Consider the following 24,156-nt stretch of genomic DNA (forward strand, 5'->3'; position numbering starts at 1 on the left):
AGATATACGCAATAACGCGTATTCTATAATATTTTGTTGAACATTTAATACTGTCGGAAGTCGGAACATAAATAGACACATAAATAATTATGTAGAATTCAAATATCATGTGTATCTTTAAAATCCAAGAGCCTCTTGTATACTTTTGAATATGGTGCCAACTTTGCTTGGTTTTTCACACAGCTTTACACTGTCATGTATTGCCACAAAGGAGCAACCATTAGGAACAGTTCCAAGTTCCAACTTTCACTTTCGGCAGCACCAATTTCTGTTCGTTCCCGGACAGGCAACAGCTGTTACCAACACGTTTTTTTTTATCTCAGGGATCCAAAGATGTCTTCCTACCACTTGTTAATCACATTATAATATTAATCCTTTCAGCTCCCCCAAGACAAAAAAGAACTGGTATTACTATTTATATCACGTGCCTCATCACATGATCCCTCTGTAGATATGTATCAACTATTTCCACCAAATCTAGAGGTCAGAGTTGCAACATGTAGCAGTCAACATTGAGCACATGATCCCACTGACATCACTTCCCCTACTACACAAGATATTACTGAGATTTAAGGAAGTGGGCTATAAATCAAAGACTCCCATACCATCTTAATCACAGATTTGAAGAAACCATCTTCAGTTCACTCCCATAGAAAACAAGCAAGATACCATAAACCATGAAGTCCTGGTCTAGAGCACTGGCTGCTCTCACTTTTGCACTTTCACTGCTATCGTTATTGTGGCCTGGTGGAGCTAAAGGAGCCAACCGCCAGCTAACAAAAGGATCTTCCTTCTCGGGATCATCCTCTCAGGCTCTCAAAGATTTGCAAGGGGACAGGACGAATCCTTATAAGCAGGTGGACTCATGCTTTCGGAAGATACCTCCATCAACTTCGAATCCCATACAGAACAAGTAATTCCTGCCACCAATGGTGGTCTCAAGTCTTTCCACTGTCGACCGCTTCACCATAACTTACTCAAATATATGTTCTTGTTCCAGGTCCAATCCTCCATCTACCGGCTGAGAAAGTACAGAACAAGGATTAGTGGAATCTAGACAGAATCAACTTTTATTTTTCTTTCATTCGCATATTTGTTAGACATAGGGTGGCAATGTATTACTTTTCTAAGACTCCAAGAAAGGTTATATGTTTTTGTTAGAGGTTATGCATTCACAGTTGTTTTTGCCAACACGGGCTGTGGATTAATGTTCTTAACTGAGAATGTTCAGTATCTGGATGTAGGATTAGAATAACTCCTGTGTTTAACTTGGAGTTCAAAAGCAAATAGCTCAACGAAAGTAAATTCAATTGAGAGTACAAGTACAACAACTAGAACTAAATGACCAAAGTAATTTCCTCTCTTACTCAACTTTCTAATTCGGTTATCAGTCTATGCAGCTAATGTCAAACTCTACAACATCAAAAGCACAAAGTAAGCTCACCCACACTTACTCGAAGGCTTCTGCCAGGCTATCCTTTCAGCATTTTTCTTCTCCGCTTGAGTTACAGATTAGGCATCTCATGTCAAAATTTACAGTTCTGAAAACGGAAAGTAGATTATCCAAATCTTCATGCTTTCAATTTCTTTGTGGAATTATTCAACAGGGCATCCTTTCTTTCCAGTTTCTGACAGATTGGTCTAGTTTTTTATTCGAGACTACATCATTTCATCAGTTTATCCACTGCTACAGATGTACAGAGCCATCATGACCTGTTTTCTTGTTTAACTTACTTTTCACCTTGGTGATACCATCATCTATGAGAGTTTTGCAAATTTCCCACCGCACTGATCAGGGTTTTTTGGCTTGCTCTTAAAGCCTTACATGCCCAAAAATGGTACACCAGAAAGAAAGGAGATGATCAATCTCTTTCCTCATTTCCTTCAAGTCTTTCATGCATGATGAATGTTTGGGGGAATCGGCAAGAAGACCCTCATTCTTGGATGACTTGGCTTCACTGGAACCAAGCGTAATATAAAACTCAGTCAGATGCTTGTTTTGGCCTCCACTGATCAGGTTGAGCAGCAAATCTACTGTAATAAGCCAAATGTATCAACACGAAAAGTAAAAAGGAAAAAAAAAAAAAAAAAAAAAAAAAAAAAAAAAAAAAAAAAAAAAAAAAACTCCCAAAACCAAATTTTAAGAATAGCAATGCTAGAATATCATATCAAAAGTTACAGATTGCCTATTTGAACTAATGCAGATACTAGCACAAGCAATGCAATTCAACCATCATGTTCCCTACAATATATATATTTTTTTTTTATAAGTATGTTTTCTATAATAATTGTTTGAAGACCAAAATAGCCATACCCATTGGGCCATTTCGTTGTAATATTTTATCTTTACACATGGAAAACATATATCACCATGGTAAAAACACATTCTGATTTTGCGACATAATAGACTGTTAAATCCTTGGGTTTTTTAACTATTCCACTTGTGTCACCTGCTGATGTTGAATATAAATTGGCCTATACAATGACTTTATTTTTTTTATTTTTTGGACAAGTACCTCTACAATGATTGATACACAGTGACATACAGAGGCCAATTTAGATAATAAAGCATGTAAGTTATTACTTTTCCCAAGCAATTTCATTGGATAATTGAACCTTAGCTTAAATAAGAACTTTGTAATAAAAATACAAGCTTCAAATACGGTTACAAGACATACTTCGCCTTAATTTCCCAGAAGCATCTGACCTGGGAAAAGCTTCAATAACACGTGCTCCCTCCCCCCGCCTTTCACTGCTTCAAGCACAGGATCAGCTCCCATGGATGTGATTATCGTAATTAATAAGGCTGTATATGTTCCTGTGAAACAGAAAATGCATGATTGATGTTTCAGATATATCTAAAGTATCAATATATGGAACAGCTGATCATACTTCTCAGAAGACTATCTGTTCCTCACCAAAACAAACGTATGAAACAAGCTTAATGTGATAGTTTTCTTTAAGATTGTTCAAGGACCAGATATTACTGGTGTTGAGAACAAAGGGATCCAAGAAACCACGAACAGTAGCTAAATTACATTCGGTCAAAGCATCAATATAAAAGAAAGAGTAACAAAAACACCCGAAAAAAATAAACAACCCGAAGCCGCTGACTTTACTGTGTTATAGTGATAACCCAATGACCCATTGACCCATACGCCAACGACACAACAGCAATGCGATAAAAATAAGGAACTTGCTTGCTTAAGATAACTAATTTTTCCGTTTTGGCCTTCGCATCGGGAAAAAGAATGCAAAAAACATAAAGTAAATACCAATAGATATATATTTATAACAGAAAAGAAGCTCTGAAACCTAACTGCTACTGCTACCTGCGAAGGAGAGAGGTACTAACTTAATAGAGAGAGACCGCTAGTGCTACCTGCGACGGAGAGAGGTACTACTAACTTAGGAAAAATCTATCCCTCATATCTTTTTTTCATCGTCTTTTCATCATTTTTTTCATCATTTTATAACGTGAAATTAAGTTACAAATAAAATATAATAAATAATTTTTAATTATTTAAAATTATATCATAGAAAGAATGGTTGGAATTAAGACGACAGCATTACTCACTATCTTAATAGACAGAGAGAGAGAGAGAGAGAGAGAGATATTGGTAACTAGGCGTATAATCCACTCCACGGAAGACGGCATGCACGATGATAATGGGCCTGTTTCGGGTCGAGCGTAGCAAAAGACATTCTTCTTTGGGCCCAAAATTAGAAATCCAAGGTTATAGGGCTCGTGCGTGAAGAAAAGGGAGTACTTTACTGCATAGAAGCCAACCCAATCCATCAAAAGGCCCAATACCTTTAGTGAATTTTATAATATACAACCCAATACCCATGACCACCATTCGGACAAGAGGTTGAATCCAACATTAGAATTCTTATCTGAATTTTAAGAATTAGAATAAAATAGATGAATATAAAATTAATTATATAATATTTATTTAACAAAAATAGAGTTAGATATTATAAAATTCACTAAAGGAAATTAATTATGTGAGGGACAAATCCCGGACGAGTTATTATTGCTGTCCCAGCTCTTTTTTCCTCTTTATCAGCACCCTTGTAATTCGACAATGGAAAAAAGAGTAAAGGAAAATGCTTGGGGATCCATAATGGTGGCTTCAAAGTGATCCACACTGATTTTATTATTTATTTAATAATTAATAAAGTGATTTTTAATAAATTTTTTAATTATTTAAAGGTGTTTAAAAGAAATTTGAAAAAATAAATGCAATTGGGCACCTTTCTCAGTCCCCTAGCATTGTCCCAGAAACTAGGCAATGACACTAAAGAAAAATGATGCTCAACTCCATGGATTTGTTTCCTCAAAGTTATTATTTGAGTATTTTAAATTTTTTTATATATGATTAAGGAATTGAATATTAATGAAATTGTGATTTTTTTTTATGATTAAAGATATTTAAAAAATAGTAATCTAACATACAGTCGTGGAGTGTACAATCACCATACAGTCATTTTAAAAAAGAGTAAGATCAACTATTAAAAAATTAATTTTTTTTTTATATAAATCTCATATTTATTTATTTTTTTAAGTGATTGTACGATATTTTTACACTCTCGACTGTAATTATCAACTCTCCTAAAAAATAAAAATAAAGATGCAATTTGCATTAATGATAACTTTTAAAAAGGCAAATCCATGATCATGAGTAGCAGCACACCTAAAAGCAATGAGATACGTAGATGCATGCAGAGTGGACAAGATCGATCGATCGATCTTGAGTGTAATCTAAGAGGTTGGAATGAATCCTCCTGAATGATCCGAGTACTGCATGAAAAAACAGTAAAGTCTTTTAAAATTACCTTTTTGCAATTTACATGACATCGCACTTATTAATTACTCGACTGTATGTACAAATTCTCTACGGTTATGCTCCGTACCTGTGAAATATAAATGACTAAAATAATATAAAGTTGCAGATGGTGATATTTTTTTATGAAAAATGCTAAAGTCTGCCCACTCGATCATGGCCAGGGCTAAACGGAAATCATGGGATTGAGATTTCTTATTTGAACTTTATGACTCGGAATATTGTTTGACAAATAGAAGAATTCTCAAAAATTTTAAAATTTTTAAAACTTATCATAATTTAATTTTCAAACATGGCATAAATATAAAACACTTTTTAATTATAATTTTTAATTTTTTTCATCTGATCATTACTTAATTATTATCTAAACATAACGATCAATATAATTTTTCAAATTTTAAAATAATATTAAAAAATTATATTCGAATAATTTTTTAATTTTATCTATTCACTTTCACAAATTCTAATATAATACTTATTTTAAAAATTATTTTTATTTAATTTTTGTTCTCTCTCATTACGTAAAACTCAATAAAACATTTTCATTCAAACCATTTTACTACTATTAAAACAATATAATATACTCCAAGCATCTAAACATAGTCTAAAGCGGAAGAGGGGCAAATACATAAAAGAATTCTATAGCAATTATATCTGCCCAAGTAAGTTTTTCAGCAATATTAATCCGAAATAAATACTGCGATATCTAAATTTTTAATTTATGTGAAATTTATTTGTTACCATATCTAAGTTTGTGGAGTCTATATGGTTAAAGCATTTCTTGACTATTAATATATGGCAAACTGCCGATGGAGCAATGATAGACTTATAATCTAACTACAATTTATTTATCAACAAAATAATATTTTCTAAAATTTAAACATATCAAATCAAAATCAAAATTAAAAGAAATATTTAAAAAAATATTATTTTATTTAAATATTATAGAGAAATTACAAAAGAGTTGTTGTTTTATCATTTCTCCGGCTGTTATAATATCACCTAAAGTTATAAAAATTTGTAAAATATTTATAATAATGGGTAATACTGCTGAGATCGATGATAAACCGATGAAATTTGACCGATAAATGTAAAAGAGCAGTAATCCTAGTAAAGGGTAGTGATAGGGTTACTATTCTTTTACTACATATTTACTATTTATAGTGTATTTATTTTTTTTATTATCTTCTTTTAAGTTTTTGTTAACATCATTATTCATTAAGAAAAAAATTAAAAAAATATATAATTTTATTAATAGTCACTTCCTCAAGTACTATTAAGTAAAATAAAAAATTTTAAAAAAATAAATATAAAAGAGTAGTAAGAGGAAAGTAACGTCGTTATCCAAATGTAAATGTGCTTTTTTTATTTGTTTCTGGCCCTTTTATTTTACTATTTTTTATATATCTTTAAATACTTTTAAAAAATAAAAAAATATCAATTCACTAAATCATTTCCTTAATATTTAAGTATCAAATAAAAAATAAAACATTCAATCATTTATCAATAACTTTTATATGTTGAAATAACATTTTTCTACAATAAAAACATTAGGATTATATATATCACGACTGCTTTTTTTTATTATTATTATTTTATTTTATTTTTTTATGAATAGACTGCTTTCTTTCATTCAGACTAAAAGGTCAGCAAATTAAACGCAATTTCCGGCGAAGGTACGCGATATTCAAGTCAAGCACCTAACAATGATTAACTTAGTGAAAAATAAGAAAAAGAACAGAAAACATATAAACCGGCCGGCTGTTGTAATATTTCTTTATTTTCTTTTTTTTTAATATATAAATTAAAAGACAGGAGACAGGAAATTAATTGACGAATTGGTTTATGAGTAGATCTACTCTACCGCTTAAAGTAGTTCAAGTATACTGTAGTATTTTTTTTTCTTTTCATATTTTTTTAATATATTTAAATATTTTTAAAAAATAAAAAATATATCTCACTACATTTAAAATTACTTACTTCATTATTCAGTAAAAAAAAAAAAATGGAAGAAGAAGAAGACCAAGCGGTCAAATCGAGCGGTAAATTATGAGCGCAGACTAGCATTTTTCACTGATTTATATCCGTGCTGCATGCATGGCGTGGAAAATTAATTGGCGGAGAGGTAGCCACCTGCGCGCAGCTTATTATAATTAGTACTAATTAATTAATTATTACTGAACATGCTGCTGCATGCATGGTAGAGCACTACGCACATGATCATTAATATTTATAAGAACATTAATGCCGCAGCCACATGGGTTGCATACGTTTTCAAATCATGATTTTGACTCTTGAAAAAACATGCATGACATGCAGCTCTGATAATCATCATGATCAGGCAGCTCTCGATTTTGTATTATGCGTGCATCGAACGGTGGATACATGCGGAGAAGGACTATTTCCAAACCAAAATATTAAAACAGGGATAAATAAAATAATTAAACAGATCATGGAATATTCTTTCAGAATGTAATAATAATTTAACTGATCTGTTTAATTTGGATTTTCCGATTCAATTTGTTTTCTGATCTATTCAACAGGTAATTGTTTATAAATTATGTTGGCAGAGGTTAGCCATGATCATTAATATTCTTGCCGACAATCTAAATATATACTACTAATCGTTTCGCTCGTTCCGCATGTGTTGTTTTAAATTAATTATCACGTTATAGTACGTGGAAAGCGTGGATCAAAGCTTTCTATAGAAAAAAATGGTGTAGTATATTATATGGAAAAATACATGAACGCCTATGTACTAACTTCGTTGCATCCATGCGATCGAGGTTCTCTTCCAAGTACTTTGAGTGACTTACAAATAATGGGTCAAGCAACACATGAAAACGCATATCTCAACTTTGTATTTTTTTTTTTAAGAAAAAAGATAGAGCCACCGAAAAAGTGTACATCTATTTTATATCGAATTTGCTTTTTTATTTAATAATTAAAGAATTATTTTTTAATGATTTTGTATATTTTTTTTATTTTTAAAAATATTTAAATGAGTTTAAATTTTAAAAAAATATATAGAAACAAAATTAAAAATAAAATTTACACTGTTCGGTAGAAAAAATGTGTAGAATTAAATTTCTGTGGCCCGGCCCTAGCTAGCACCACTCTTTTTTTAATTGGTATGTGTGTGTGTGTGATTATAAATTAAATATACAGTTTGTGAGTTTCCACATTTTCAAGATTAAAAGAAAAACAATGATTTCTATTTTTTGACGACGATTCAATATATAATTGGGTTTGATGAAATTTAGGTTTAGACCGATCATATTAATTTCATCCATACGGATTAATCAAGTCATGTCTAGCTAATTAATTTCAATTTTCGGTAAAACCTTAAGATTTTGCAAAAATTAAGAACAAATATATGAACGTACATCATGTGAACAGTCATGATCATCACCCTTTCTCTTGTCTATGCATGGCCTCTTTAGTACGAAATCAATGGATGATAAGAGGCCGATGATGCATAAAATAGATGATGTGTGGCATTACTGTTATATATATAATCTGTATCATTATTCAAGAAGGGGACTTCTATGCATCAGCCACTATTCACTTTCATACCTCACACTTATAATTTTTTTTTATAAGGTATGTGAGTATTTTTTATAAAGTATGGAGCGTGAAATAGTAAATAGTAGCAGATGAGAAATTTTTCATTCAAGAAACTGAGTTAGGACTGGTTGAATATAAAGTAGATCAGTTATGGAGAGCTTCTGTTCTACTAATGATGGTATGGTAGGGTACATACTACTTTATCTTTAGGTGCTCTCTTATATGATTTCAGCCGTTCAATCGGCATCCGAAGCTAAATAAAGGAAATTAAAGGTCATGATCATTACTTTTTTTTTTTTAATTAGTTCCTTGTAGCAATATTTATCACTTGGTATAAAAAAAAGTCCATTTATAAGATTTTTATATATTTGTTTGATTCCCAGCTTATAACATACTCGAGTAAGAGAATTGATTCTCCAGAATTTATATATAATTTACGTACAGCTAGGGGAACAATTTGATCTTACCTCGATCCATTGATGGAGACTGATCCGTGTCGGTGGGAGTATTTAGTTCAAATTAACCCAAGATTACACCGTCTACCATCAAAACTAAAGCGTGCAAGGCCTTCCTCACGACTGCAACGTACGACTGATGTTGTAAATTCATGAATTAGTGTTCTTCTGATGATCTGTCTGTAGTACGAACGTAACACGATATATAACAAGTACTCATGTGAGAAGACAGACCTTAATTAGTTAATTGCTGCAATGTCGGATGATAACTCAGGTTAAACGACAAACATGATTCTTGTTGTTTTTGAACATGCGCGCTGCTGCAATATGCATGCAGTGTTTTTTCTAAGCACCGGATCCATAAGGGAATCATCTAATTGAAAAATCATTGCAGTAGAATTAAAAAAAAAAAAAAAAAAGTTGCATGTAAACGAAGCTCGCATTGGCGTACTGTACGGAAAAGTTCGCAACTGGCAAAGGAGACGTCATCAGAAGATACATTTATACGTACAGAGAGACATAACACATGCAGCGTATAATTGCCTGAAGATCATGTAATTAATATAAAGGTGGGTCATGAGGTTATTAGGGTTACAGAAACGAGGAGATATAATTACGGGCAAAAGACAAAAAAAAAAATACATCCACTTCTGGTACCGTTGCAAAAGTGAAAGTTAAAAACTAGGAAAAATATAATAAAAATATCTAAAATATAAAAAGAAATCAATAATAAATTATGGTCAGATAAGAATAAAGGCAGTAGGAATCCACATCACGTGGGCAGTCCACTATATAAATTATTGGATGAAATAAAAAAGTGAAAATAAAGAATATTACAAAGGAAAATAAAGTAGAGAAAAACAAAAAAAGTGCAAAATTTTGCCTCCAGCCTGTCTGTGATAGGCTCACAGAATAGGTCCCGGACATACATTATTGGAAAGTGACCAAGCACTTCACCTCTCTTCTCTATATATTAGTCCCATATGTTTTGTAGTAGTTCTCTATACGCCAAACCATTCGCTCTATCCAACCGATATAAGAAAATGACGCAGATCAAGGAACTCTTGACAGGGAAACTTCAAATATCCCACAACTACATTTCAGTCGTCAAAAGAAAGAAGAAGCTCTTCTTGGCTCTTTCGGTAACCACCTTATTACTTGTTGCTGCTATTGTTGGCCTTGCAGCCGGAGTTCATTCCCGCGGCAAGAACTCCAGCAACAGCGAACTCTCCGCCTCCGCCCATGCCATAGTTAAAAGCTCATGTAGCAGCACTTTGTACCCTGACTTATGCTACTCAGCTCTTGCCTCTGTCCCCGGAGCCAGCGCTAAATTGTCCAGCCAAAAGGACGTCATAGAAGCGTCCCTGAACATCACAACTGAAGCTGTTGAACACAACTTCTTCACCGTGAAGAAGCTGATCAAAACCAGAAAGGATCTCACCAAGCGTGAAAAGATCGCTCTCCATGATTGCCTGGAGACCATCGATGATACCCTGGATGAGCTTCACCAGGCAGTGGAAGATCTCCACGAGTACCCAACCAAGAAATCATTGTCCCTACATGCAGATGACCTCAAAACCTTGATTAGCTCTGCAATAACCAACCAAGAGACTTGCCTAGACGGATTTTCGCACGATGAAGCAGATAAACACGTCCGGAAGGTGTTGCTGGCTGGTCAGGTCCATGTAGAACATATGTGTAGCAATGCGCTGGCCATGATCAAGAACATGACCGATACTGATATAGCCAATGAGGGGAAGACCACGAGTCGGAAACTCAAAGAGGAAGTTGATGGATTCAAGTGGCCGGAATGGTTGTCGGCGGCGGACAGGAGACTTTTGCAATCGTCTTCCTTGACACCTGACGCGGTGGTGGCTGCAGATGGTAGCGGCGACTACAAGACTGTTTCTGCTGCTGTGGCGGCCGCACCGGATAATAGTAAAACAAGGTACGTGATTAGGATCAAGGCGGGTGTTTACAGGGAAAACGTGGAAGTTTCAAAGAAGAAGAAGAATATCATGTTTCTGGGAGATGGGAGAACCACCACCATCATCACAGCAAGTAGGAATGTGGTTGATGGAAGCACGACCTTCACCTCTGCCACAGTAGGTATGTCGACTACTTTCCCATTTGTTCTAACGTCATTTACTTTTTATTTTTTCAAATTTCAAATCTATTTTGATTTTTTCATGTCATATTCATGATGCTGCGTGCATGTGATGGGGTCCATTGTTGATGTGAGGATGTTACGTACGTATGTAATTGTACATATAGAAACAAAACTAATCTGAGTGCATAAAAAAAAAAAAAAACTAATGTGTGAGATTAAGGTGAAATTGAGTAATTATTTTTTATATATTAATATATACTTTCTAGCAATTAGGTGCAAGAAAGTATGGTAGGGTAGACGGTAGAAGTTTGCGCAAGAACTATATATGCCAATTAGCCTCCGGTTTCTTAGAGTTGAGAGCATGGAACACGGTTTCCTCAGTTTGTACTTTGGTGCACATGAACAATACACAATACACAGTAAAAAATGATTTATATATAATATTTTTCACAACACTTTATACAAAAATATTTTAAACGAAATGATATTTACATACGTCCCGAAACCCCAGTCACTAGACAAAAGCACAGATGGGGACAGACCGGATATAAATATATAATTTATCTAGGCGACAAAATGATATATATGATTAAACTTCCATATACGATTCCCGCCAGAATTCAAGATCAGCATGTGCATGGCCGTCTTGTTTGGCAAAAAATAATTAAAGGTCGGTCAATTATTCATGAAGGTGATTAATGATCATTAATTCCACCGATAACGTCGCTAGTACCTACTTAATAATTAGCATAAGATCAGTTTAAAAATTCCATGTGTCTAGCAAGCTGATACTTCTTCTCATGAAGCCAAGCATGCATCGACTCATCAGGTACGTACACTATATAGCTAGTTAGGTAGTTATTTAGTTGACGTGAAATAAGGAAATTATATACGCGTATGTCCAAAGAAATAATCAGTTTAAAAAATATGCATGCATAAATTCATTAGTGTTAACTTTTTAAAATGTAAAAAAAAAAAAAAAGAAAAAAAAACTGAGGCACTTTTGAAGACAGACAACTAAGCATTTTCTATAAGAAAAACACTATGTCCACAGAAAGAAACCACCGAAATTTTTTTTTTAATTTTTTTTACTTAATAATTAAGTAAGTATTTTTAAATGAATATGTGATTTTTTTTTTATTTTTAAAAAATATTTAAACAGCTTAAAAAAGTAGTGAAAGAAAAGATAAAAAATATAAAAAAAAAAAAGAAAAAAAAGAAAAAAAGATTTCGATAGCAACGTCCTTTCTATAAATAATTATCCATGTTCTGAGAATGTCAAAAAAGAAAAGAGAAATGACTTTCTTTTCTAAGTACGCCGTCTCCTCTACAAATCAATGATGTATGATGACTGGTCTCTTTTGTAATTCAACGTCGTACTGCACGCGGGAATATAATATATTTTCATCTGTCGTTTTAGCTGAATAAGAGTGCCCTACAGCTGTCCTTGGTCGTTTTCTCAGTACTTTGGATAGCTGTAATATTTTTCACTTTGTGCACTAATTTTTATGTATTTTTTTTAAATATAAATAATTATTTTAACTAATTACATCTATGCAAAAAATAGTATCAGAACTATTTTCACTTTCTTACATGGTACGTGCGTACCGCGTGCTTCCTTTTCTCTCTCTTCTGACGTGATCGACCGTCACGAAACTAGTGAGGCTGGATATTTTTGAAAAAAACGCTATTATTTCCATTCTTTTTTGACACTTCTATATATTTGATCTGATTAAATTTTTTTATTTTATTTAATAATTAAAAAAATAATTTTAAATGAATTGATATATATTTTTTTATTTTTTAAATTCATTCTAATATATTTAATTTGGACGTACCGCCAGCTTCTTCTTTCTCAAAAGTAACAAAGTCTTAAATTAAGTTTTAACATTAAAATAATATATATATTGGACTTTTATAAATTTTAAGAAATCATATTAAAATTGAGATTTTCTTTTGTCTTTTTGCTTTCGGTGCCGCGACGCTCCCTTCAATTATGGATATCCTTTTGGAATGAAACCAATTTGGTGTTCACCGACACAATTAAGAATGTTTTGAACTGATCTGTACGTCAGCCGATCGAGGCATTCGTAATATTGCAGAAGCACAATCCGTTTCCAATTTTACGAATCCATATGGCATGTTTGAAATCGAACCCATGTTCTGACGTAGATAATTTGAGTAGTACTTAATGATCTTGTATGTATTCTTAATACAATATTATAATATTTAGTTGGAATGATCATAAGCATCATTTGGCAGCCCTTGAATGCATGGGGGCTGCATCCCGTTGATATAATAGTACCATTAATTTATGATGCAGTTGATACCCACATGGTTATCTGTTTGTTTCTTTAATGAATTATATCTGCTTGCCTTTATATCCCATAAATAAATCAGATTGATTAATGAAAATCACCATCTCCATGTGGTTGCAGCTGCGGTTGGTGAACGATTCCTAGCCAGGGGCATAACTTTCCAAAACACAGCGGGTCCCTCAAAGCACCAAGCTGTAGCTCTCCGCGTAGGGTCCGACCTCTCGGCATTTTACCAATGCGACATGCTTGCGTACCAAGACACCCTTTACGTACACTCGAACCGCCAATTCTTCGTGAACTGCCTAGTGGCAGGAACCGTCGATTTTATATTCGGCAATGCCGCGGTGGTGTTCCAAGACTGTGACATCCATGCACGACGCCCAAACTCGGGACAAAAGAACATGGTCACAGCACAAGGCCGAACGGACCCTAACCAAAACACCGGGATTATAATCCAAAAAAGCAGGATTGGAGCCACCAGCGATTTGGAACAAGTGAAGAGCAACTTCCGGACATATCTTGGGAGGCCATGGAAGGAATACTCAAGGACAGTGATCATGCAGTCATCGATAAGCGATGTAATTGATCCTGCTGGATGGCACATTTGGGACGGGACTTTCGCGCTGGACACATTGTTCTATGGGGAGTATCAGAACACCGGGGCTGGTGCAGGAACCTCAAAGAGGGTGACCTGGAAGGGGTACAAGGTGATAACAAGCGCTTCCGAGGCCGGAGCTTACACTCCGGGCAGCTTCCTTGCCGGCAGTAGTTGGTTGGGTTCCACTGGCTTTCCCTATTCTCTTGGTTTGTAAACCTGCAAGCATGCATTTGTCCGGTCTGTACCGTCAATAATAGTGGTGAACATGTAGTATGTAGCATCGGCTGGTTGAGTATTTATGCGGAAATTGATCTCTAGTACTATGAATTTGATTATTTGATCATGTAAGATCATGTACGCGTGCTATAGTGTGTTAATCTGGCATGAACTGCATGCCTTCAGAGAGCTAGCGCGCATGCATTTCGAATACATAAATTAATCTTTCCAAGGTTCCATTTTATTTAATTAGATATATTAAGCTTTTTTGCTTTAGCTTAAGATCACTATAAACGTACATTGATCATTTCGGTGAGAATGGTATACACAGTGAAACGTTTTCACAAACAGCTTATGCTATTTCCTCTGTTTCAATATGGTATCATCACTACAAAAAAAAGGGTAGTTTGCCGGCATCTCATAAACCCCAGCAATTTGACCATAAACGTCGGTAATGTTTTTACCAGCGTTTGTTTACCGACACAACCCAAGCGCCGGCACTTAAGGGTCGGTAATATTATTTTCCGGCGTTTATGTAAACGCCACCATCCCATTTTTGGTTACTGGCATTTTGTGTATTATGTTGCTGACGTTTTCAAATTGTGTAACTCTAACAAATTCCATATAAATCAAGTGGTCGTGCACTATATTGACCTTGAAATACTTAGACAAGCAACACTTTTTACATGGGCAATAGATTAGCCTATCAAATTCTATAGTAAATCAAGTAGTCATGCACTATATCGACTTTGAAATACTTAGACAATCAACACTTTTTACATGGGCAACATATTAACCCATAAATACCCATGTTGTCACTTGCAAACTTTAAAAACTCATTAACACCATCAACATATTCTTTCGTATTTCGACGCATTGTCATCCAACTGGTCTTGTTCATATTGCTATTGAGTCAAATGAAAGTGTAGTTAGGAAGCTACGAAATAAAGTTATATTAGGATTAAAATGGACCTATTAAGAAAAAAAAAAGTGAATTGGTATTGAAAAAATTATTAACTGCAATTGATCTAGCTAAAAGACCTACAATATATACTATTTGTATTGAAGGAAATTATTGCAAATGAATCACTGCATCTCAGGAAAGGTGAATGCATCACAACGACAAAGGCCCACATAAATGACAGGCTGATCTTAGCATCAAGCCCAATCAAACTAAACAAGACCCATCATTAAATGAAGCCCAACCAAAACCACATGTTGGGAACGATTATGCGGCTTATAATTCACAGAGCATATATGTAATATCATGCATTTTTTGTTTATGTATCATGCTTTATGGAAACAAGACTTTTTATTTGAAAGAATAGTACTACATCTCCCGAGGGATGTAGCCAGAGGATGTCTCGAAAAGGCAAAAAATATTTTCCTATTTTTTTTGACTTATTTTCATTCAATTTTTTGGTATACTTAAATATTTTTTAAAAAAGAAAAAAAAAATACAACATCATTAGAAAATACTTTCTTAATCACTAAGTAAAAAAAAAAAGAAAAAGAAAAAAAAGACATGAATTAGGATGTTTCTATTTGAAACATGCTAATTCACGTTTCATGTACGTAGCACATGAGGTTGCGCAGCAGAGGCTCACCGCAAGGAGCACGAGCGGCGATAAGTGAATTTCGACTACGGCGCGGCTGGGAATGGCGGCAGCACACTATGGGGGTGAGAGAGAAAGAGAGTGATGATAGAGAGAGACAGATAAACGTGGGGAGAAAGAGAGAGAGACAGAGAGGAGACCATGGCTTATCGAGAGGAACACGGCGGCTTGGGGGTGGGGTGAAGGTGACCGGCGGTGATCTTTGTGTAGGTGGCAACGACGTGGAGGAGGCTGGCGGTGTAGTGTGGCTAGTTTGTGTCTCACGGTGTGGAATGCACACTCTGTTTTTGGTGAGGGAAACAGAGGAGTGTTGGGCCGGTGGCGTTGGTCTACGGTGGTCCTAGGCAGAGGCTGCAGTGCACACTCTGTTTTACGGCTATATAGCGGCCGCGGTGCACACTCTGTTCGCAATAAAGGGTGGCTAGCTTGACATGGGGCTTGGGCAGTGCTTGGCAGCTCACTGCAACTCAGGCGGCAACAGGTGGTTCTTAGTTCTTAGGTTGAAGGTGATTTACGGGAGGGTCATGTGTGTGTGTAACCAATAGAAGAAAAAAAAATTAAAGACTTGATAAAAATCCTAGAGAAACAAATGGAAGAGACGTACATGCATGAACGTGGAGTCGTACATGGCGTGGAGTCGGATTCTGGTTCCCACGGCTTGGGCTTTTTGAGTCATTTCTAAGTGTTTGAGCTTACGTCTATGGATATTGTGTAGAATTAACAAGTGGGTTGGTCTGGTTACTACAATCCATAATCTATTTGGTTTGTTCGAAATTTTCTAAATCAAGCATTTAATAAATATTAATGGGTCTCAACTCAAATTGTAAACTAACCAAATCTCGTCTCATAAATTTTTCGGGCCATGTCGTAATAAAATTTTTGGGACCATGACCTATTCAAAATTTACCCAATAAATATCAAATAAATTTTCCATATATAATAACCTAAAAAAAAAAATTATAAATCGCGGCTTGGTGCTCTATACTTTAGAGACATTTATGTAAATGCAAACAAATATATATTTAATTACCAGCGTGACAAATGAAACGTCGATAAATTTTTATTTTTTCGACATTTCTATAAGCGCTTATAATATAAAGGCTGCTAAATTCTCTCTACTTTATTGACTTTTATGCAAACGCCAACAAATATATATTTAATTATCGGCATAAAAATGAAACGTTGATAAATTTCTATGTTTTTGGCATATCTTTAAGTGCTGTTAATATAAACGCCGCTAAATCCGCTCTACTTTATTGACGTTTATGCAAATGCCGACAAATGTATATTTAATTACCGGCGTAAAAATGAAATGTCGATAAATTTCTATTTTTCGGCATATCTATAAGCGCTGCTAATATAAACGTTGTTATATCCGCCCTACTTTATCGATGTTTATACAAATGTCGACAAATGTATATTTAATTATCGGCATAAAATTGAAATGTCGATAAATTTCTATGTTTTCGGCATATCTATAAGTGCTACTAATATAAACGTCATTAAATCCGCCCCACTTTATTGACGTTTATACAAATGCCAATAAATGTATATTTAATTACTGGCGTAAAATTGAGTTTCTAGTTTTGCTGCATATCTATAAGCACCACTAATATAAATGTATCTAAATCCTTTCTACTTTACCGACGTTTAAGCAGACGCCAGTAAATGTATATTTAATTATTGGCGTGAAAATGAAATGTCTATAAAAGACTATTGTTCTGGCATATATATAACTGTCGGTAATATAAACGCCGACAAATATATATTTAAGTACCAGCGTATAGGCATATGTGCCTCTAATTATCGGCGCATAAACAATATGTCGACAAATCACTACTTCTACCGATGACATTTACATAAACGCCATTAGTATGAAAATCGGCAAATGGCTTTTTTTTGTAGTGTGCATGAGCCTCAAGACTCGCGTCTAACTACTCTTCATCATTCTTTTTTTTTCCCTTCTCCTCTCTAACAATGGCATCTAAAGAATCATCTGTCAATCCCTCCATTCTCAACATAGCTTCCCATTTCATTAATATCAAGCTCACAACTGAAAATTTTCTATTGTGGAAAGCCCAGATCCTTCCATTCTTGGAAGGTCATCAGCTCTTTCCATATGTGGATGGTTCACTTCCACAACCTCCAGCCAAACTCAATGATAAACCAAATCCGGCCCATACATAATGGCATCTTCAGGATAAATTGATAATGTCTACAATCAATTCCTCATTGTTCGATTCTGTCCTGACACAAGTGCTTTACTGTTCTACCTCATGTGAGGTCTGAACAACCTTGCAAAATATTTTTACAACAAAATCTTTAGCTCATCTTATTCATAATAAGTTCCAACTAGTAACTATTAAGAAAGGAGCAGATTCTGTGATTGACTATTACAATAAAGTCAGATCTCTTGCTTCTACTCTGGCAGCTGCGGGACATCCTTTAGATGATTTCAAGCTCGCCATTTACCTCCTTGCAGGACTAGGTATTGACTATGAGAATCTAGTTACCTCCCTTACCACAAGACCAAATTATCTATCACCCCATCAAATTTACAGCTATCTCTTAAATCACGAGTCAAGGATTTCTCACTAGACTCAGTCCCTTCTTTCTGGCACATTCATTGCAGCCAACAACATGGTCAAAAACCCTTCATTTGGCCATAACTTTAATCTTGCCCGCAACAACCCCTCTAGAGGTCGTGGTCGCCACAATGGTCGTGGCATCCTTCCTAGTTCTTGACCCACTTGTTCTCCCTTCTATAACAAATTCATTCGTCAAGTCTGTCAAAAAGGCGGACACACAGTTGTCACATGTTATTACAGGTTCAACCATCGGTATCAGTCTCCTCCACCTCAATCCTTCTTTGCAAACTACACGGCTATCAACCCAAACTCATCACAAAATACCATTTGGTTTCCAGACTTAGCAGCAAGTCATCATTTCACATCAGATTTCCAGAACCTTAATGGGGACTCATCGACTTATCAAGAAATTGACATAGTGAGCATCGGAGATGGCTCCAATCTTCCTATCCACAACACATGCTTGGCTTAACTTTCCTCTAATACTGGCAAATCTCACTTAACCAATTTGTTACATGTTCCTATGATTTCTAAAAATTTTCTCTCTGTCAAGATAATAGACTCTATTTTGAATTTCACTCTGTTTTCTATGTGAAGGGTTCATGCACCAAGGTTGTTCTTCTTCAGGGCCATGTTGAAGACGGATTGTATGTGCTACGAGCAGGTGCAGAGCTTACAACTTCCACCTCTACTTCAAAAAGTCAAGCTCATATGGGTCTTCGAACTTCAACTTAGCTCTGGCACTCCAGACTAGGTCATCCAAGCTCACGCACAACTTCACTCATTCCTCGTCAACATAGTCTTCCTCTCAGAACATCAACTTCACTCCAGCCTTGCTCAGCCTATACCTCAGCCAAAGCACATGCTCTACCTCATCATTCCTCTCCCAGCTGCTCCACTTATCCCTTTCAATTGTTGTTTTTTGATGTTTGGGATCCCTCATCTACTCTGTCGACGAAGGGATCTCGTTACTTTCTTTCAATCATAGATGACTATTCTAAATTTATATGGTATTTTTCCATGCAATTAAAATCCAATGTTTTCACAATAGTGCTTACATTTATTAATTTTGTCAAAAATAAATTCTCCTCTACTTTTACATCGGTCCAAATAGATGGGGGTGAATTTCGACCCATTTAAGCAATTTTTCGCACATTAGGCATCTCTCATTGAATTACGTGTCCATATTCACATCAACAAAATAGGAGTGTGGAATGTCATCATCTTCATATAGTCGAGACAAGTCTAGCCTTACTCTCCCATGCTTCGGTTCCACACAAATATCGGACCGAGACTTTTTAAACCGTCACTTACTTAATAAATCGTATGCCTACACCCCTTCTACACAATACCTCTCCCTTTTCTATTTTAATGGGCCAACATCCAGATTACTCTTTCTTCAAAGTTTTTTGGTGTACTTGCTGGCCCAACCTGAGATCCATTAATTCCCATAAAATGGATTATCGGTCAAAAGAATGTGTGTTCATGGGCTATAGCCCTGATAACAAGGGTTATTTATGTCTTCACATTGATACAAGCCATACATTCATTTCAAGAGATGTCCACTTTAACAAAACAATCTTTCCCTTTTCTCAGCAACCCAAAAATACTTTATTTCAGCAGTCCACTTTCCCTCATTCAATTTCTCTTCCTAGTCTTAAGCCTTCTAATCCACATGGTCCACAACAAATCAATCTCACATCTTCATCTGATAATGATCTGAGCCCACCCATCACTAATACGCCCACGCCACCAAGGCCTTCATCGGGTTACCCTTCTTCACCAACAGAATCTAGGGTTTATTCCTCTGCGTCATCTACTAGTCCTACTGATTCTCATCAAAGCACAGAAAACAACATCCTGTCGCCATTGCCTCCATTGGTTCTTCCACCTCCATCCAATCCTACCACTACCGACTCCACCACTCCTTATACGGCCACTGATTCTCCCATTCAGCATCCCATGGTTACCAGATCTAAAACATAAACACTCTGTCCTCGTCAACGAACCGATGGCACCATTCCGTGGCCATCTTCGAAATCTACAGCCTCTCTCACTCGAACAGTCTCATCTCCCACATTTGTGGTCCCAGAGGAACCATCCTCTTCTACCGAAGCCTCAAAGCACCAAGAATGGCGATCTGCCATGTCTTCCAAACTGGATGCTCTTCTTCAAAACAAGACGTGGACTCTAGTACCTTTTTCTCCTACCCATAATCTCCTTAGTTCAAAATGGATCTTGAAAACAAAAAGATATGCTGATAGAACCATTGAGAGGCGTAAAGCCAAACTAGTGGCTCAAGGGTTTCATCAGCAGCATGGGCTTGATTATTCTGAAACGTTTAGTCCCATAGTTAAACCCACAACTATTCGACTTCTTCTATCCGTAGTTGTCTCATCTCACCGGGCTCTGCTTCAACTCGACATACAAAATGCATTTCTTCTCAGGGACCTTGAGGAAGCAGTCTACATGAAACAACCCTCTGGTTTCGTAAATCCCGATTATCCTCTCCATGTCTGTAAGTTAAATAAATCTATTTATGGTTTAAAACATGCTCTAGAGCCTAGTTTGCAAAACTTAGTGATAGATTACTCTCTTTTGGTTTTCGATGCTCTTGTGTTGATTCTTTCCTATTTATTCTGCAAACTGGTTCTGATTCAATTTATCTGTTAATATACGTTGATGATATCTTAGTCACTGGTTATAATTCTCAATTAATTGCACAATTTATTTTTGCTCTCCACACAGGTTTTTCTGTCAAAGATCTCAAGTTGCTACATTACTTCCTAGGTATTGAAGCTCATAGAACTTCCTCTAGTTTATTTTTGTCTCAAACTAAGTACATCACTGATTTGCTTACACGGACTAATATGCACACCTCTAAGGCAGTAACAACTCCTATGTCTTGTTCTGATAAACTCACAGCCTTAGATAGGTGTACATATGAGGATCCAGTGTAGTATCGTAGTGTCATTGGGAGCTTGCAATATCTTACATTCACCCGTCCTGATATTTCATTTGCTGTAAATCGTGTTTGTCAATATATGCATAATCCTCGTCTTCCACATTGGACAGTGGTAAAATGCATTCGTCATTACCTCAATTCAACTCGTCATCTTGGTTTATTTCTTTCTTCATCTTTTTCCACAAAATTGATAGTTTTCTCTAATGGTGACTAGGCTGGTTGCCAAAATGATAGGCGATCCACATGATGTTTTTGCATTTACTTTGGAAATCATTTAGTTTCATGGAGCTCTAAAAAGCAGCCTACTATAGTTCGGTCCTCTATGGAGGCTGAGTACAAATCAGTTGCTAATACTACCTGTGAGCTTCTTTGGTTGCAGTCACTTCTCAATAAACTTGGTATTAGTCTATCGAAGCCTCCTACTCTTTGGTGCGACAACATTGGCGCATCCTACCTCTCCATGAACCCTGTCTTACACTCCAGAACAAAGCATGTGGAACTAGATTACCACTTTGTACAAGAAAGGGTTGCTGCCAAATCTTTACATGTAGCCTTCGTCTCTAGCAAGGATCAAATAGCCGACATTCTCACCAAACCTTCGTCTACAACCCGCTTCTCACTTCTTCAATCCAGTCTTACTCTTGCCTCAGTCCCGCTCGAATCGAGAGAGAATATTAAGGCACCAACAACATCACAAAAAGAGCAGCAAGAATCATCTAGAATATCTGAGTCTATTCCTTGTAACAGAAAGAATAAATAGTAGGGCTAGGTGTCACAATAAGAGTGGTCTTTACAATCAATTCTATTATGTAAATAACTATATATATGCATACTGTACATTGATCATTTCAGTGAGAATAGTATACACAATGAAACGTTTTCACAAATAGCTTGTGTACATCTACTATTTCTTCTGTTTCAATATGTACGCATACCTTAATTATTATTGTGATTTGATAGGAAGATGAACTAGATGTAAAATTAATGTATAATGACATGACGAAAACAATAAGACAAAATCTTAATTTATAAGTATCTGATCTTAGGGAGAATTATTCAAGCAGTACTTTAATTTTATATATAACTCGATGATCTGTGGCTCGAGTGATACAAGTTTTCAAACGGGTGAGACCAGACCATAAATGTGATCATGCACGTCGTTGGACCATAAATGGCAATAGTTAACACCTTCAGATGTGAGGTGGGGGGCCAAAGCCCCACGATATATATGTTGATCAAGCAAACCCCGGCCCTTATCATCGGTATCCAGTGTAACTTTATGATTTAATTTTATCTCCCGACATCTGCCGTTTGAAGCCTCGGAATCCATATAGAATAGAGCAGGTCTCGCCAATCGCCATTAATGTAAGCTCTCATGTGGTGCCTCGGTGCTTAATTGCCCCATTTTTAGCTGATCATCAGTCACAATCAAGTACGATGATGTTCCAGTAAACGGTACAATTTTTTAGGATCCATTCTCTCTGTTGATCATCATGATCACAAGGCACGCTGCTAAAATAAAAGCCACGAATTAGCACCTACTACTTGAAGTTTTGAAGTACTGATAATCATCGTCTGCATGCAGCTCTTGAATGCATGGGAGGCTGTTGATATATATAACCATTTATGATGCGGTTGATAACACATAAATGGTTATCTGTTTGTTTATTTGATGAATTATATCTGCTTGTAAATTCCATAAATAAATTAGATGGATTAATAAATTAGAAAAAAAAAAAGATGTATTAATGAAAATCAACATTTCAATTTTCCATGTGCCGGCAGCTGCCGTAGGTGAACGATTTCTAGCCAGAAACACAACCTTTCAAATTTAAAACATAGCGGGTCCATCAAAGCACTAAGATGTAGCATTGGCAATAACCTAATCAAATGTCAATACAAGTTTATAATTTGGTTATATGTGAGAAAAAACATCTATATTGGACTAACCAAAAGTCCAAAGCTCAAGATTTAAGCTACAGTAAATTCGAACTCCTCTCCAAATATAGTGAGTTATTATTGACCTTTAAAATATATATTTTATTATTTTATCTACATTCCTTCTCTCTTTCTTTCATTTTTTTTTTTATCTCATTTTTTCTTCCTTCATATCGGAACGTGCAAACAAACCCTTCTCTTTGTCGTGAGTCCTGCGTTTCTTCACCCGTAAACACTCAAGAGACCTACGTAGACTCACCTAATAAAAAATTGATACTATAATTAAAAATTAAAATTCTAGTCAAATTTTGAAATTGGCATTTGCCCTGACCTCGGCATTTAACTGATGCGATTTGCTTGCTTACCAAGCCACCTTTTACGTGCATTCAAACTGTCAATTTTTCGTCAGCTGCCTAGGCCCTAGTGGCAGGCACGGTCAGTTTTATCCTCGGCAGTGCCGCGGATACTTGTCATTAGAAAGTGACATCCATGTGCGACGCCCAAACTCGTGTTAGGTTTATGCTCCTTTGGAGTCCCACATCGGTGGGAGAAAAATAAGGAGGAGGCCCCATGGCCTATAAAAGGGAGGTTTAGCCTCCTAGTTAAATACACCAAGTCATAAGCTTAATTAGTAACTTGTGACTCTAAGAAAAGTCCTCTATTAGCTTTTTCTTGTAAAAAGAAAAGAGGTGAGAGTTAAAGTTTTACTAGTGGGAAAGTTTTGTGGGTGTCATTTGGAGTGAGGAGAAAAATTGTGTGATTGTAATAATTTTTCACATAGTGTATTTTCTTCTCTGGGTCTAGTGGTTTTTCTCCTGTTTTTGGGAGTTTCCACGTAAATTCTTGTGTTGTTATTATTTCTCTGGTTTTCTTCATATTTCACCAAAAGGTGGATCCTGGGGGTGAATTTGGTAGGTCCAAATTTCTAACAAGTGGTA

At 35.6% G+C, this 24,156-nt stretch overlaps 2 protein-coding genes across 3 annotated transcripts; both read left to right on the forward strand.

The window, feature by feature from the left end:
* Positions 1-162: 162 nt before the first annotated feature.
* On the forward strand, positions 163-1,404 carry LOC121261963. Of its 2 annotated transcripts, none has more exons than XR_005940031.1 (2): positions 163-932; positions 1,001-1,404. XR_005940031.1 is itself a non-coding variant. In XM_041164412.1 (2 exons), exons 1-2 carry the CDS (start codon positions 678-680, stop codon positions 1,023-1,025), a joined length of 261 nt encoding a protein of 86 aa, XP_041020346.1. In that variant the 5' UTR covers positions 173-677; the 3' UTR covers positions 1,026-1,354. The 2 variants fall into 2 exon arrangements, 1 of the variants encoding a protein (XP_041020346.1); XM_041164412.1 differs by having other exon boundaries at positions 173-913; positions 1,001-1,354.
* Positions 1,405-9,808: 8,404 nt separating this feature from the next.
* On the forward strand, positions 9,809-14,300 carry LOC121258852 (pectinesterase-like). The gene is made up of 2 exons (XM_041160381.1): positions 9,809-10,978; positions 13,418-14,300. The coding sequence occupies exons 1-2, from the start codon at positions 9,853-9,855 to the stop codon at positions 14,107-14,109; spliced, it is 1,818 nt and encodes a 605-aa protein (XP_041016315.1). The 5' UTR covers positions 9,809-9,852; the 3' UTR covers positions 14,110-14,300.
* The last annotated feature ends 9,856 nt before the right edge of the window (positions 14,301-24,156 follow it).

The sequence above is a fragment of the Juglans microcarpa x Juglans regia genome, chromosome 1D, assembly GCF_004785595.1.
Source record: "Juglans microcarpa x Juglans regia isolate MS1-56 chromosome 1D, Jm3101_v1.0, whole genome shotgun sequence".
NCBI classification, from domain to species: domain Eukaryota; kingdom Viridiplantae; phylum Streptophyta; class Magnoliopsida; order Fagales; family Juglandaceae; genus Juglans; species Juglans microcarpa x Juglans regia.

Excerpts from the sequence above, each read along its gene's own strand:
- LOC121261963 (XM_041164412.1), top strand. The coding sequence starts at position 678 with ATGAAGTCCTGGTCTAGAGCACTGGCTGCTCTCACTTTTGCACTTTCA. Across the intron at positions 914-1,000 it reads TCGAATCCCATACAGAACAA|GTCCAATCCTCCATCTACCG; the intron begins GTAATTCCTGCC and ends TTCTTGTTCCAG.
- LOC121258852 (XM_041160381.1), top strand. The coding sequence starts at position 9,853 with ATGTTTTGTAGTAGTTCTCTATACGCCAAACCATTCGCTCTATCCAAC. Across the intron at positions 10,979-13,417 it reads CTTCACCTCTGCCACAGTAG|CTGCGGTTGGTGAACGATTC; the intron begins GTATGTCGACTA and ends ATGTGGTTGCAG.